The sequence below is a fragment of the Anguilla anguilla genome, chromosome 1, assembly GCF_013347855.1.
Source record: "Anguilla anguilla isolate fAngAng1 chromosome 1, fAngAng1.pri, whole genome shotgun sequence".
NCBI lineage: Eukaryota > Metazoa > Chordata > Actinopteri > Anguilliformes > Anguillidae > Anguilla > Anguilla anguilla.
In genome coordinates this window covers 48,402,139-48,416,555 of record NC_049201.1, presented here as the reverse complement: position 1 = coordinate 48,416,555, position 14,417 = coordinate 48,402,139, and the positions used below count along the sequence as shown (strand labels likewise).

Genomic DNA, 14,417 nt, shown 5'->3' with positions numbered 1-14,417 from the left:
ACGCTGGATTAACCCAGTCTGCTGAATCTCTCTGGGTTCGGCTAGCTGGTTCTTACCTTCCGTGCTTTCTTCTCACTGCGGCTCTGCTTCGCTTTGTTCATGGACTCATCACCAGGGGGCGCTGAGTGAGACAGCTGAGACTGGAGAAGCAGAAAAGAGAATGTCCACACGCGTGTGCGAGAGAGAGAGAGAGAGAGAAAGAGAGAGAGAGAGATAGAGAGAGATTTAATAAGGATGAAAGGAAGCCATTTTAACAGTGCATCAACATTTTAATATTCAAATGAATATTCTACAACAATGGTCATCATTGCGCAGCTTGCAGGCTAAATTTCTGGCTCAAAATAAGTTTATATTTATATATATACAAACCATCAACGACAAAATAGCAAATATTGGTCATTTCAGTCGAACTCACAGTAAAATTCCACAACTACATATGGCAGCATTTCACCAGCCCCTTCAATGGCAGTAGTCACGTGAGTGGCTCTGTGCCCTTAATGAGACTAGCTACAGAGGTGGGAGGCAGACGGCTTAAATCTTCATTTGTTTATTCTTCATTAAAAACCTTATTTCGAGCAGACAACAATTCTAAATTGAAATGTGGCATGTTCGTTTGTGGCAGGTGAGTTGATGAATGAGTTGCACTAATGTGGCCTCCTGGCAAAAACTGTGCCCACACTAAGCTAGAATGACTAAAATAACACTATTATTGCTGTATCAGGACATATACCAGCTAGTCTCTCGAAAACTATGAAGATAAATAAAAATGAATATAGTTGCAAGCAGCAATTAATGTGCCTGAGCAAGGTATTTAAGGATGACATTTTGCACAAAACAAACAAAAAAAATATTCCTGTAATCATGCTGACAGTTTTGCAGTGTCATGCCACAGCTGAAAAGAACAATAATAATTTTAAAAAATTAAAAAGCATACACTATTGCTGGACTTGCAACCAACACCTCAGGGTAGAAGCTCTACATCTGAACCTGTGCTGCTGATAATAGAGGAATAGGATGTCCTCCTGAGGTATAGGAGGTCCATGCAATAACTCTAACTGTAGCAATTAGCATTTTGTAAGCATGAGTAGCATTTAGGTAATTTAAATAAGGGGCTTTTTAGTGTTAAGCAAGCCAATAGTCATTCTTACAATTAAATTAGCATTAGCATTCCATTCATCACTAACAAGCTAATTCAGCAGTAAGATATGCTGATCTGCATGAAAGCTCAAGTGGTGAAAATACAGGATCCATTCCTAATTATTTCAATGTAAATGATGTGGAGACAGTAGCATGTGATGCCCATGTTCTTTAAGATATCACTACAAAACTTGACACACATGCACTACAGGTGGTCAGTCAACTGCCTGCACACCAAAAAACCGGGAGACAACATGAGGTCACAGCACTCAATCCATGCAGACATCCTGGCTCCACCCCTGATTATGTCCCAGCGCTGTGCGGAGTGGCCAGGAGACTAGAACTCACATCATGCGCTACATTCTCTGCGCTGTTTTTACTTCCTGCCTGCTTCTTCTTGCTGTCTCCCACTCACCTGTGTGTCTGTGGCCCTCAGCAACGGACTCTCTGGTTCCTCCAACTCCGGCACAGAGCCATCGCTGTCTGACTCATTGCAGGAACCCACTGTGGAGGTACATAATACACACACAATACAAAATGCAGACATTTTTTGTGTCAAACATGCTCAAAAAGAGAAAGAGGGGGAAAAAAGTGTACTCCTCTACTGTTTTTCCATCACACGCAAACACACACACACACACACACGTGCACACACACAAGCTCACGCGCACACACACACGCAGACACATACACAAGCACAAAAAAAAACACTCACCACATGCAACAACACAGCAAGAGTTTATTCAAATCAATATGCCCCTAGCAAGAACAGCTTAAAGGTGAAGAACTTCAAAAGAAATAGCTTATATTGTCTTTAAAGGTCAGCTTTCCCTCTGTAATACTGCTTTGAAAATATGAGCTGCATGATTGATTTTTCTTTGTCAGTCTGTCCCAGTAGTTGATGGGTGCTCTTTGAATTTTTGACCAAATGACATCAGCCACCAAATATACTCCAGCACAAATCGCAAATCTTAGCATTCTGCTTTGTGTATTATGTATTTTGATGATGAAATATAAAAACAGATTCCATGATTTACCAAATGGACCACTGTGCGATCTTTAGTTTTTTTTTTTTGTACTGTTGAGAAAGGTCACTGTGTTCCTTGAAGCAGAGGAACAGTGTATACAAACTATCCCTTGTGGGGGCATATCCGTATGAAGATTAATCACTTTGTACAGAATGGAAATTTTCTTTATGTGCATTCCCTCAGACCCTGAAAGGTTTCCATAGTTTGAAAATGAATCTCAGATCTTGAATTTTGTCCTGAATAACCCCTGTTCATCTTGAATAATCCCTTTTTCTCATTTGTGTCAAAATAATTAATCTATAATTCATTGATTATCAAAAGGATGTATAGGTAGAGGCTTGTAATCTTAAAGGGGATCGATTTGAATAATTCACTTAATAAAAATGCTGTATTACTAATTCACATGTGAATGTATTACTTTTCTGCTATTTGCTTCTCACTAGCAAACTACGCACACATGCTTGCACACACACACACACACACACACAGGCATGCATACATACACCCAGACCAACACAAATGCGCACTCAAACCAAAAAGCTCACACACACAATATGTACACCCACATGAAGATACACAATATCTCATACACACATACCCTTGTTTTTGAAGGATAAATCCACCTCAGGTGCTGCTTTGTGACGGTAAGAGACGGGGCTTTGGCTGAGGGGCTCCTGTCTCTCAGGTGGGCGTGGCTCCGCACACACAGAGGTATGGGGAGTGGGGCTGAGAACCTGTGCGGGCGAAGACGGAGTCTCTCTCTCGCTAGAGGAGCTGGATTCGGTGTGCAAGGAACCCCTTTGGCGGCCACCCTTGGGCCCTGAAACTTCTCCGGACCGGGGCGGCGGCCCGTGTGGTGACTCTGTGCTACTGGTCTCAGCCTCCTCTTCTGTGCCTCCTGCAAGAAAATGTCAACGTAACATTAATTCTGTTTGAGAAACAAAAACAATTGGTCAAGGCCGGAAGCATATTTCCTTTCACAATGACACAGCAATAACCACACATACACCAGTATGAAATCAGTGAGGCACAAATCCTGGGAAAGAAAATCCCTTATTAAAAACAGTCCATATAGGGATGTGCATGGCATGAAATAAAAATGATCTGATAGTTTCTGCCAGTTACAAATATTACCTACCATGAGTAGAATAAGTCTGACATTAAAATAATATAGCCTACAATGTGTACACTGAAACTTAATGTTTAATCGCAAATAACATGCATAAAACCTGTTTCATTAAAAGCACAGTGCATTGCATTGTAAAATAATAATATATAAGCCAACATGTGTATGCTAACATTTAGAAATGGAATTGTGTTATTACACCACAAGTGATATCACTTGAAAAGACTGTAGCATGACTAATTAGACAAATAACTCTGGGCAAGCTATTACCCATCATAGGGCTAATAGTTGGGCTATTATAGGGCTAGATCCTCCAGTGAACTTGTAAATTCTGGTTTTGTAAAGAAATTTATAATATGGTAATAAAGAAATTAGAAAAATGATTACTGAAATTTATTTCTCCCCTAGCAAGATATTTTGATCTTCAATTTTAGTTGATCTGAACTGGCACAAAGCTTGACAGCACCCAACAAATATTGTATTGATAATAACATATGATAAGTGTGTCTATGAAGATATTGCAAAGAATATATCCTACTAAATATGTTCTAGAACAATTCAGGTTGAATTTAGAATATTCTTGTGACTAATCTTTGTATTTTGTATATGTAGAATATTTTGGCCTGATGTTCAGTATTTAGAAGAAAAAAAACTGAAAAACTGAGCACATAGAATTTCAAGGCAGTGATATTATGGCTTACTTTAAGAAAGATGGCATGGAGAATGGCATATGGTATTTAGTAACCTACCATTATTGATAATGATAAGGGAAATTCCACATTCATAAGAAAATATTGATTCCAAGCAATCTTTCTCCAAGTTGGTAAATTAATTAAATCAGTATGACACTACTTTAAATAAAGTTAGGAATAAAAAGGCAATTAAGAAATATAGGGCCCAATTTTAAGTCAAGGTGCAATTGTCAAATGCTAGTGACGAACTTAAGGCACTGGCAAATTAAGGCAGGTCCAACTGAATTTAGGTAATTTTGAGGCACCAAACGTTACTACAATTATAGTGCAGTTGTAAAAGAGGCTGGTTCGATAGGAATAATTTAACTGTGGGTGTGATGGGATGTTTCACTATTGCCAATCAGATTGTCCCATTTCTTTCCTTTTTAAAAGTGTGTTAATACCGCAGCCAATTGCTAACTTCTTCATGGACAAAGAGCAAGACCATTATGAGAAGCTTTGTTATGAGCACATTCCAGGCACTTTCTGCTTGTTATCATTTGTATACAGTATGTACATCTGGTTTTGTCAATTAAAACGTGAAATCACTGAAATCATAATTTTAGTCACTTCGAAGATTAAAAGAAATCTATTGTACCAGATAAAAATTAATTTGACATTTGGCGGCTGGGTGATTCATTCAGTCAAGGCACCGTGGTGTGGTGCATCAATGAGCCGACTGAATCTGGACTGTGCCAGTGCCGACTGTGACCAGTAGCCCCAATAGGGCAACAGTAGGTGCGCCTGAATTACGGTACTGTGCAAAAGTCTTAGGCACCTGTAAAACAATGCTGTACAGCTAAGATGCTTTCAAAAATAATAAAATGAAAGGTTATAAATATCGAAAAAATAATATAAAGAGCAGTAAATAGTTAAAAACTAAATAAAATCAATGTTTGGTGTGACCAATCTTCACCTTTAAAACTACATCAATTCTCTTAGGTACACTGTCCGTCAGTTTTATAAGAAAATCAGCTGGTAGGTTGTTCCAAGCATTTTGAACTTGCCACAGTTCTTCTGCAGATTTTGGCTGTTTCGCTTGCTTCTTGCTCTCCAGGTAATCCCAGAGACCCTTGATCAAGTTTTTATCTGAAAAGTGGTCTATTAATTAAAATATTACTTTATTTAACAAAATACAAAAATGTATCTGTAAAATTTCATTTTTTGGAAATCTCAAATTTGCTCTTTTCTACTGACACACTAAGGCAGAAAACAAAAAATAAAGACCAAATATATACTGTATATTATATTTAAAAACCTAGGATGCCTAAGACTTTTGCACAGTACTGTATCCCATAGTACTTCTATCCCATATTTAATGAAAAATCTGAAAAGCATGTACCTACATTCTACTTCTTTATCGTCACTTTCCTCCTCAACATCATTTAGCTGAGGCTACTTTTAAATTATTAGTGCACCCTGCTGTCATTCGTGTCATTCATACCATAAATAAATTGGGGCGCACCTTGATTGCCTTTCCTCAAAAAAATAGTTAAGGCTTTGGGCATTTATTGGGTGCTCCATACACGGTATGGAGTTGATCTGCGTGACAATCAGTCACACAAACAGACACAGTGTGATGGATGATGCACTGCACTGCCCATCACACTGTGTTGTTGGTCCAGGGATAGATGTTTGGAGGGGGGTGTGGGTGGGGAGTAGTTCGTGGGGGAGAGAGGGGGGTGCTGGTGTTGTTTCTCGTATGTTATCCTGTCTTGTGTTGAATGCATAAGACCATTAGCAGGTATTGGGATTTGCAAAAAGGATAAAATGCGGAGAGGTAATTTCTAGCGCAGGTGGGCAGCAGGCTATTTCTGATTACCCAGGCTATGGTAGGGGTTCAGTTGCTTAAGGGTCAGCATTTCATCACTCTCTAGTGAACCCTGCTCGTCCTTTTTCCTCCACTCTGTGTAAACTTGCCTGTAGTCTGTGATGTGAAAGGAAGCAGAGGTGACACCACCTGTATCTGAGGAGAACCATAATCCTGGGGTTTACTCATGAACATAGCTGTGGTTGCAGATAATTGGACATTCAAAATTACGGTGGGAACTGGACACCTTCAGCCCCATGACAAATTGGGCGTCAAATAACAAGTATAAAAATGATAAAATATTCTGATTAAGAAATCGTATATTCTGATTATTCCCAAATCCATATAAATATCATTCCTTCTTATTCATCAGCACCAGGCCTCATACTGGCTCTTCATAAGCCTATTGAAAATGGTGCAAAATAAATACATTCTGAATACAAATATATTCTGTATAGCCTATATGTGTATTTTACTTGAAAAATTATAAGATACTAGTATAATAGTACAAAGCAATCAATATTGTAATCGTGTCATGCCTTGGAAGCTGCCCTGAAGCATGGAAAATAAAAGCAAACAAGCAGAAAGAAGCATTAGCATTGCTGAAAAACAACAACAACAATAACAATAAAATTTACAATACATGTATAGGAACCACACCTCTCAGCTTCTCCTGTGCATGCTGCTTCAGTGACAGCGAAGGTTGCCTGTCTGCTTGATGCTGTGTATCCTGGACTGGTGCTGAGGGTGGCTGCTCGGGCACTGGTGCAGTCTCCTGGAGGGGCTGTGACAGGCTATGGGATGTGAGGAGTGTAGGGATATCAGTGCAGCTGTGCATAGGGTCTGGTTTAGTGGGTGGCTCAGGAAGGGATTGTGCGGGATTGACTGCAGCCAGGGACTCCTGGATGGGGAGGGAAAGCTCCTCACTGGGTGGACTCATGGAGCCTCCCAGGGGGTAGGACTGGCTTTGCTCTGCACTGGACGTCAGATTGCTTTCAACGTGGTTGTCATTGATGTCTCCAGCACTACGTGCTGGGTGCCTTTTCTGTAAAGTGCTGCTGTCAAGGACCTCTTCCTTCACTAACACAGTCTGCTTGCTCTCAGCCTCACAGGCAGCAGAGGGACTTGGACTTTGGGTGGCAGTTTTGTCTTGATTCAGCTCATTTTCACTTTGCTTTGACACGACAGGACTTAAGGTGTTGATAAGGTCTTGATTCTCTTGACTCACACTTTCATCTGATGCAATAGATGGACTCATCCTTACATCTTTCCACTGTTGAGTTTCCACATTGTGTTGCGCCTCTGAGACAACCTCATTCACAGATATGTGGCTCTTCTCAGGTGATATTACCTTGCAGATGCTCTTTCCGGATGAAGCCTCTTCCTTGGAGTTTTCTGAGACAAAATCTTGTTCTCTCAGTGTCTTGTTTGCAGTGATAGGAAAATGACTTGTAAGTGCATCAGGTTGCTTTGGTTTTTTGTCAACAGAACTCTCTGTTGCATTTTCAGAGGTTTCTTGCTTACCCTGACAAGTCAATTTGTCATCTTTCCCTTTTTCCTCCCTCTCTGTCTCAGGTAATGTTGACTCCTCCATAACATCCGGCAGTTTGTGCCCTTTCACTGCCAATTTCAAGCTTTCCATAACTGTCTCCTTTAGAGGGACTGTTAGTTCAATGTCTTCAGTGTTCCCTTCCATTGACATATGAGAATCCTCCTTAGTCTTTGTCCACTCTTGTTCCTTAAAGGCTTCAATAGTCTTTGGTTCATCAGTATGTTTGTCAAATGCTATACCTTTGTGGTTCTCAGTTTGTTTCTCAGTGTTAACATCAGTGTGTAGTTCTACACTCGTCAACACTGTTGCCGCTGATACAGCCTCTTGGTCCTGGCTTTTCACCACTGAATCCTTTCTTGGTGAAGGACTATTTACCAGAGGTCTTCCTGACCTGGAGATGTTGGACGTTTTTCTAGGGTTGAATGTGCCGAAAGATCCCCCTAGTAAAGAAATTGTACCCTTGTGTCCAATGGCGCCAGCTTTACTCTGTGCTCCAGTTTCATTCTTACAGAGGGATTTGTCTACAGTTGGAGACGTTTTCCCCCCAACATAAGCCGTACCATTTGACTTGTGTGTACTATCCATTTGGGTCTTAGCTCCTTCTAGTGCACTGCTATTCGTTTTTAAATCTGCAGGGGATACAGGCTGTGGTTTCTTAATTTGTTGAGTGACACCTTCCTTATGCAACCCATCAGAGCTTACAACAGCGGCATCATGATGTGGTATCTCCTCCACTATAGATACATTTGATACAGATTCTTCAGGGATGTTCACACAATCTTGTTCCATAATTGGATTTCGATTTTTGGTAACCTTGTTATCAGCTTCGGAAAGGATGTTGAACTGGAGACATTTTGGTGGTCCTGTGGAACTTAACAGTGGACCAGCACTTTCTGAGTCATTCCATGTGCCTGCTTCTTCATGCTGTCTAGTTGGACTATCATCCTGATCCTGAAGGTTGTTGTCTTCATCCTCAGCAAAATGAGAGCTTCCATCCTCCCCTCCACCTGCCTCTGAAATCTCTTCTATGGATTTCCAGTTTGATAGATTGGACTTAAGCATACCTCCCTCTGTTTCTGATGATTCCAAGAGCAAATTGTCACAGCTTATGTTATCATCCTGGTCCGCTAAGGCACCACCTCCTGAAGCAATGTTGGGGCAAATGGCGGTGGCTTCAGTGCCCAATGGACCAGCTATCTCGCACAACAGCAAGCTCTCTGAATCATAGCCATGACATTCTCTCAAGGACAGAGGCACTTCCGATTCCCAATCTCTGGAAGAAGGTTCAGCCTCTGAGGCCTTTGTATCAGAGTTTTCTTTCTTTGGTGAAATGGCCAGCACACTATAGGCAGAACATGGTGCATTGTGAGGGCACAAGTTTATGTCATCTGTGCAGGGCTGATCCTCAGCCAGGTTATCCTGGTTCAGAGATGATCCCAAGGTTGTGACATCTGTGGTTTTGACAGCCAAGTTTTCCAGCACCTCAGAGGAAGCCTCAGGGCTGGTGGAGATGGGTATGTTGCTGGGGTTGCAGCAGTCTTCTTTGGGGTGTGAAAGCAGTGGTACACCTTTATTCAGATCATTGGTGGCTGTCTCATCTAGGCTCAGTGAGGGGTCGGCATAGTCCACGCTGTTGCCATTTTTCTGATCTGCAAGTTCTGCAACAAGATCCGGATGCTCACCCCCTGTTGCTGTGGCTGCTCCACTCAGGCAAGTGGAGAGTTTGCTTGCACTGTCTTCAGAATGTTTGATCAGTTCCCCAGTAACTGGATCTTCATTTGCTCTGGCAGGTAATGCCAGCTGCAAAGCACCTTCCAGGGAAGGTGGCATGAATGTTTCATCAACTGATTCCTGTGCTATACCAGCCTTAGGTTCTGTGCACCTCTCAGTGATCTCCAGTTCAGCTTGTTGAGGCATTCGGACTTCTTCTGTAACAACTGATGTTTCACCCTTACTTGTATGTGCTGCTGGATGTGTAGGAGGACTCACTGCAGGTGAGCTAACATTGTCAGCTGTTGAAATCTTGTTAGGTCCATGATTTGCATCAGACGACTCAGAGGAGATCTCCATCTCACTTTCACTTCCACTTCCTGAGTTGGAGGAATCCTGCTGCAGTGGAACTGCAGGTTCCGCTGGGTCATCTGGCCCAGGAAACTGTTGAGCCAGTTCAGCATGCCTCTCTGTGCTGTATAGCCTCTCATCTTCCTCGCCATTGTAAGAGGCTGAATCAATTGATTCCTCTGTGTCATCTTGGAAGGCAAAGGACTCATCTACGCCCTCATTAATGGAGGTCTCAGAGAGAGAGTTTAAGAAGGACGCGGATGTGTCTTCTTCGTTGAGGTCCTCTAAAACTTTCCCTTCTTCTTCCACTACTCCTTCTGCCTCTCCTTCTTCCTCCTCCTCCTCCACCTCCTCTTCATCTTCATCTTCATCCACGTCCCCTTCCTCCTCTCCAGCTGCATAGGCATCCACATCATTACTGGGTTCATCCTCTGTGGGGAACAATGTGATCTCCATGGAGTCAGCTTGGAAGATGAGACTTGCATGCAAAGGAAGCATAGAGGCTGGTATCATCATGTCACCACCTTGGCTATCCTCTCGAGATGGGAACAGCAAAGCAGAGGAGGCCATCTCACCATAGAGGCTGTTGTTGTCTGTGTCTGATACTTCAGAGGAGCATGTGGCTGGGGTCAGGCTGCCTGTGTCTGCGGCTGCAGACAGGCGATGAACAAATGGGAATGAGGCCACTAGGTCTGGGGAAATTACCTCCTCTGGGCTGAGGGGGGCATCCAGGGTGGCAAAATGTTCAGAGACGCAGGCATTCAAATCTAGCTCCACGTCCTGCTCTGGATCCACATATTCTGTTAGCCCAACAGCCTCCTGCTCCTCCAGTGGCTCCAGGGACCCCTCAGACTCACCTCCTCCTTCCTGGGATGAAGTGCTCCTCCCACTGCTACTCCTCTGGGGAGACGTTTCTTCGGTTACCCAGTGGGGTCGGCAGGTCCCCCTCTTAGGTGCATCGATGCCTTCTGTAAAAGAAACATCTGTTTCTGACAGCCCCAGACCATCAGCCTTGTAAAGGCATGTGTCCTTCTCGGCACTGCTCCTGTCCTCGCCAAGCTCATCCCCAATCTCGGAGAGGGACTCAACATAGCAGGCAGGTGCCTCCTGCAGCTCTGCCTCAGCAATGAGGTTTGGGGAGCAGGATGGAGAGGTGCTGGATGTGTAGGAGGAGGTCCAGCTGCCTCCCTCAGCTGTGATGTACGAGCCTGAAGGGGAAGTGGGGGGAGAGCACAAACCTTCACTTTCAGGAAGGTCAGAGGACTCATCAGTTGGGGAGCCTGGTCCTGGACTTTGTGAGCTGGGGTACCACTGGTTCTTAAGGTGTGAGCAATAGGCCATCTTAATGGGAGTGGAGGGAGCAGTGTAGTAGAGGTCTGGGTCCATACCTGAGGGTACCCCCACTCGTTGGGGGTCGACCATACAGGAGGGCTCAGAAAAGGACAAGGAAGGCACTTCACCCTGAGATAGCTCCTCCCCTTCTTCCCCTCCCAAGGAGCTGCAGCTGTCAATCAGTCCAATATCCAACATTGCTTTGGGTTCCAGGACAGGATGGGTGAGGAGCTGTGCAGAATCTTTCTCTGGCTCCGTTTTAGTAGTCAGGCACTCATCGTGTATGACAGACGGACCCTCTTGGCCGGTGTCCAGCTTTGCTTTCTCAGAACATCCCATCTTAACCTCCTCCAGGACAGGGGATGGCACCCCGGATTTGCTTTCCAGACTGTGGGCTTCCTGCCCAGTTTTTTTCTGCAAAAGTGTCCCCCCCTGGATCTCCATATTCCTTAGAAGAGCCTCCTGGCCCATCACCACCCTTGTGTCCATGGCCTCTGGCTCCTTGTAGTCACTCTCCACTTCAGTCCCTGTCAGCACCTTGATCCTTTCCATCTTGATGGCCCCATGCCTGTAAGACCCTCGACCAAACCTGCCAGTGAGCCGTCCAAGTCGGCCGTCTGAGCCTCCATCGCTGCTGGCCCCTTCTGGCTGGGGTCTTGCTGAACTGTAGTGTTTGGCCATGGGTAACCGTGGGCCAAATGGAGAGGTGCATTCTGGGGAGAGCTGTGATGGGGTGCTAGGGGAGGGAGTGGATGCACAGTCACTGGGAGTAGAGGCAGAAGAGCTGGAAGCTTGTCTGGTCATGTCTATAAAACAAAACAGACAGAAAGATGGGGTTTATGAGTCAACCAATTTAAATAAAACAATATGAGAAAGTTTTGCCTTATTGTGAATACATTTTACATTCAGTCCATTTAAAAGGGTTAATGAGTAATTACATTTCTTATAAAATAATTTTTGAAGTACTTAAAAAAGTAATAGTTTATACTGGAATGTTCCCTTCATTGTGACCATGATGTGCCTAAAACTATAATAATAACATCAGGTAAATGTGAGATTCAAAAATATTCTTTACCAATTCCATCACAAGAGTGGTGAAAGTTGGTGAATAAATTTACACAGTAAAACATGAGCTAATCCACAGAGAACCGAGTCAAAATAGGTAATTGCTTTGCGTTGGTCTGTTCCCTTTTGTCTTGTAGCCTTATACAAATAATAAAATTAAATAAAAAAACCATATCATGACATGATTTTTGTTTGCCACAAAAACATTCACAATAGACACAGAATAACTAGATACAGAAAAACACATCCATGGTTTTTCTTGCTTATGGCTGGACTAGAAGTCCAGCCATAAGCAAGGCCTTTCTCTCTAGAAGTCCAACTATATTTTACCCACACTTCGATTTGACCCTAAATACTGCTGAAAAGAATCTAACAGAATGAAAACAACAAATAAAAAGATACAACCTTTTCTGCCTTCTCTTTACTGGCCATTAAATACTGAGCATTATAAACTTCAAATTTATAATCCTTATCGACAAAGTACTGAATGGGCAAATTTCATTTTACCTGAGTGATTATTTGTTATAATCCTACTGGACCCTTGTAGTGTCAGGCAGCTGAACTTTTGTCCTTCACAAAATTTCAATATGTGGGAAATTTCAAATTTATACTGATAACCCCATCTCATTAGGCTTTTATATTAGCCTATTATACTTAATGGCTAATTTGTTGCGGCTAATAACTCTTTCCCATAATGTGTTATTTATTCATCCCTTGTAATGGTGCCACCGTTCACAGAGGCAGCTGCAGTGACTCTCCTAATGTAATCTAATATAATACAGAGAATTTACCACACCCACACAATAGCCCATTATTGTATGGGTGTCCTAAATCCTGGTTCTCCAGCCCCATGTCTCTTGCTACATATTTTTGGTTGATCCTTCATTCATTTCATGATGAGCTCCACTCTTGATTTACAAAAGAGCATTCAAATTCTGATCTGTGCAAATGAAAATGTTAGCCAAGCAATAGTCAAGCTATCTAATTCCAAGGCCAGGTGGGAGAGATCATTTACTTTATTTTACTATTTCCATTTACTCTGTTATATTACACAGTTTTATGGAAGAGCATGACTGTATCCTTCTGATTTTTTTACTCTTGTTCATAAAGAATACAAATAAAATTGTAATTTATCAACATATTACTATATTTTTATTAAAATTTTCTTGTCCACTGTCCACCAAAGGACAAGACCAGTTTTTAAAGTATGAAACACACATACTGCATGTATATGTTGTCCATGACCATGAAATGCACTTGTGTACGTCGCTTTGGATAAAAGCGTCTGCTAAATAAAAGTAATGTAATGTATATACTACTGTGTACTCACATGTGAAATACTCACACATGCACAAGTGAAAAATACATCAATTCATACGTGAAACTCTCGCACATACACTACATTTCCAAAAGTATGTGGACATCCCTTCTAATTAGTGGTTTCTGCTATTTCAGGCACACCCATTGCTAATAAGTGCATAAAATCAAGCATACAGCCATGCAATCTCTATTGAAAAACACTGGCAGTAGAATGGGTCATACTGAAGAGCTCAGTGATTTTCAAAATGGCACTGTCATAGGATGCCGCCTCTCCCCCTTGCAGTTGGAGATGCCGTCTTTCGGTTGAGACGTTAAACCGAGGTCCTGACTCACTGCGGTCATTAAAGACCCCTTGGCACTAGTTGCAAAGAGTAGGGGATTACCTGATGTCCTGGCTAAATTCCCACCCTGGCTCTTTCAAAAAAAAACTTGCCACCTAATCATCCCCTGATTTAATTGGCTAAAAATTGTTCTCTCACTCTTCACCTTAGCTAATGTGTGGTGAGTGTTCTGGGGCAAAATGGCTGCCGTGCATCACCCAGGTGGGCTTGGTGGTGGGTGAGTTCCCACTCATCACTGTAAAGTACTTTGAGCATTCGGAAAATTGCTATATAAATACAATGATTCAATTCAATTCAATACACACAAATATACAGGGAAGACTCGCAAAGTACATGTACTACAGTTTACTCAGCACATACCTACAAAACATTTGCACACATACAACTGAAGCATTATATATATATATACATATATATGTGAAACACTCACACATACACATGTGACATATTTGCATATACAGTGGTGAAACACTTGTAGGTACATACATGAAACACACAAGCATAGACATATATAAAACACTCATGCGTGCATAGGTGAAACGTTTGAACATGCATGTATATATGTATATATGCATCTATTTCACATATGTATGCAAGAGTAAATTTAACTATATCTGGAAGGCATTTCACTATAACAGGAAAGTAGTCTATTCCCGACAGTGTGCAAATAAGTGCAAGAACGCAGACTACTATGGCAAGCCGTTTTAGCATTTATTCAAATGTTTTTTAATTCAGTTTTAACTAGTTATAATTTGAATTCTTAATACCAAGAATTATATTTTAACTAGCTAGAATTCTTGATATCAACAATTCAGTTTTAAATAGTTACAATTAAATTGTTTTTTTCCCATTCATTTCAAAAGGAACCTTTCACTTCATGGAATTCTTTGTAACAAGAATTGTATTATAAGCAG

General features: G+C 42.0%; 1 protein-coding gene across 1 annotated transcript in view; it reads right to left on the bottom strand.

The window, feature by feature from the left end:
* nacad (NAC alpha domain containing) overlaps positions 1–14,417 on the bottom strand; it is a 31,860-nt gene that overhangs the window by 3,260 nt on the left and 14,183 nt on the right. Inside the window, exons 2-5 of the mRNA XM_035430613.1 lie at positions 6,493–11,583; positions 2,764–3,063; positions 1,553–1,641; positions 57–140 (exon numbers count right to left, since the gene is read on the bottom strand). Of these exons, the coding sequence (XP_035286504.1) occupies positions 57–140; positions 1,553–1,641; positions 2,764–3,063; positions 6,493–11,583 (5,564 nt within the window). The remainder of the gene's footprint in view (positions 1–56; positions 141–1,552; positions 1,642–2,763; positions 3,064–6,492; positions 11,584–14,417) is intronic.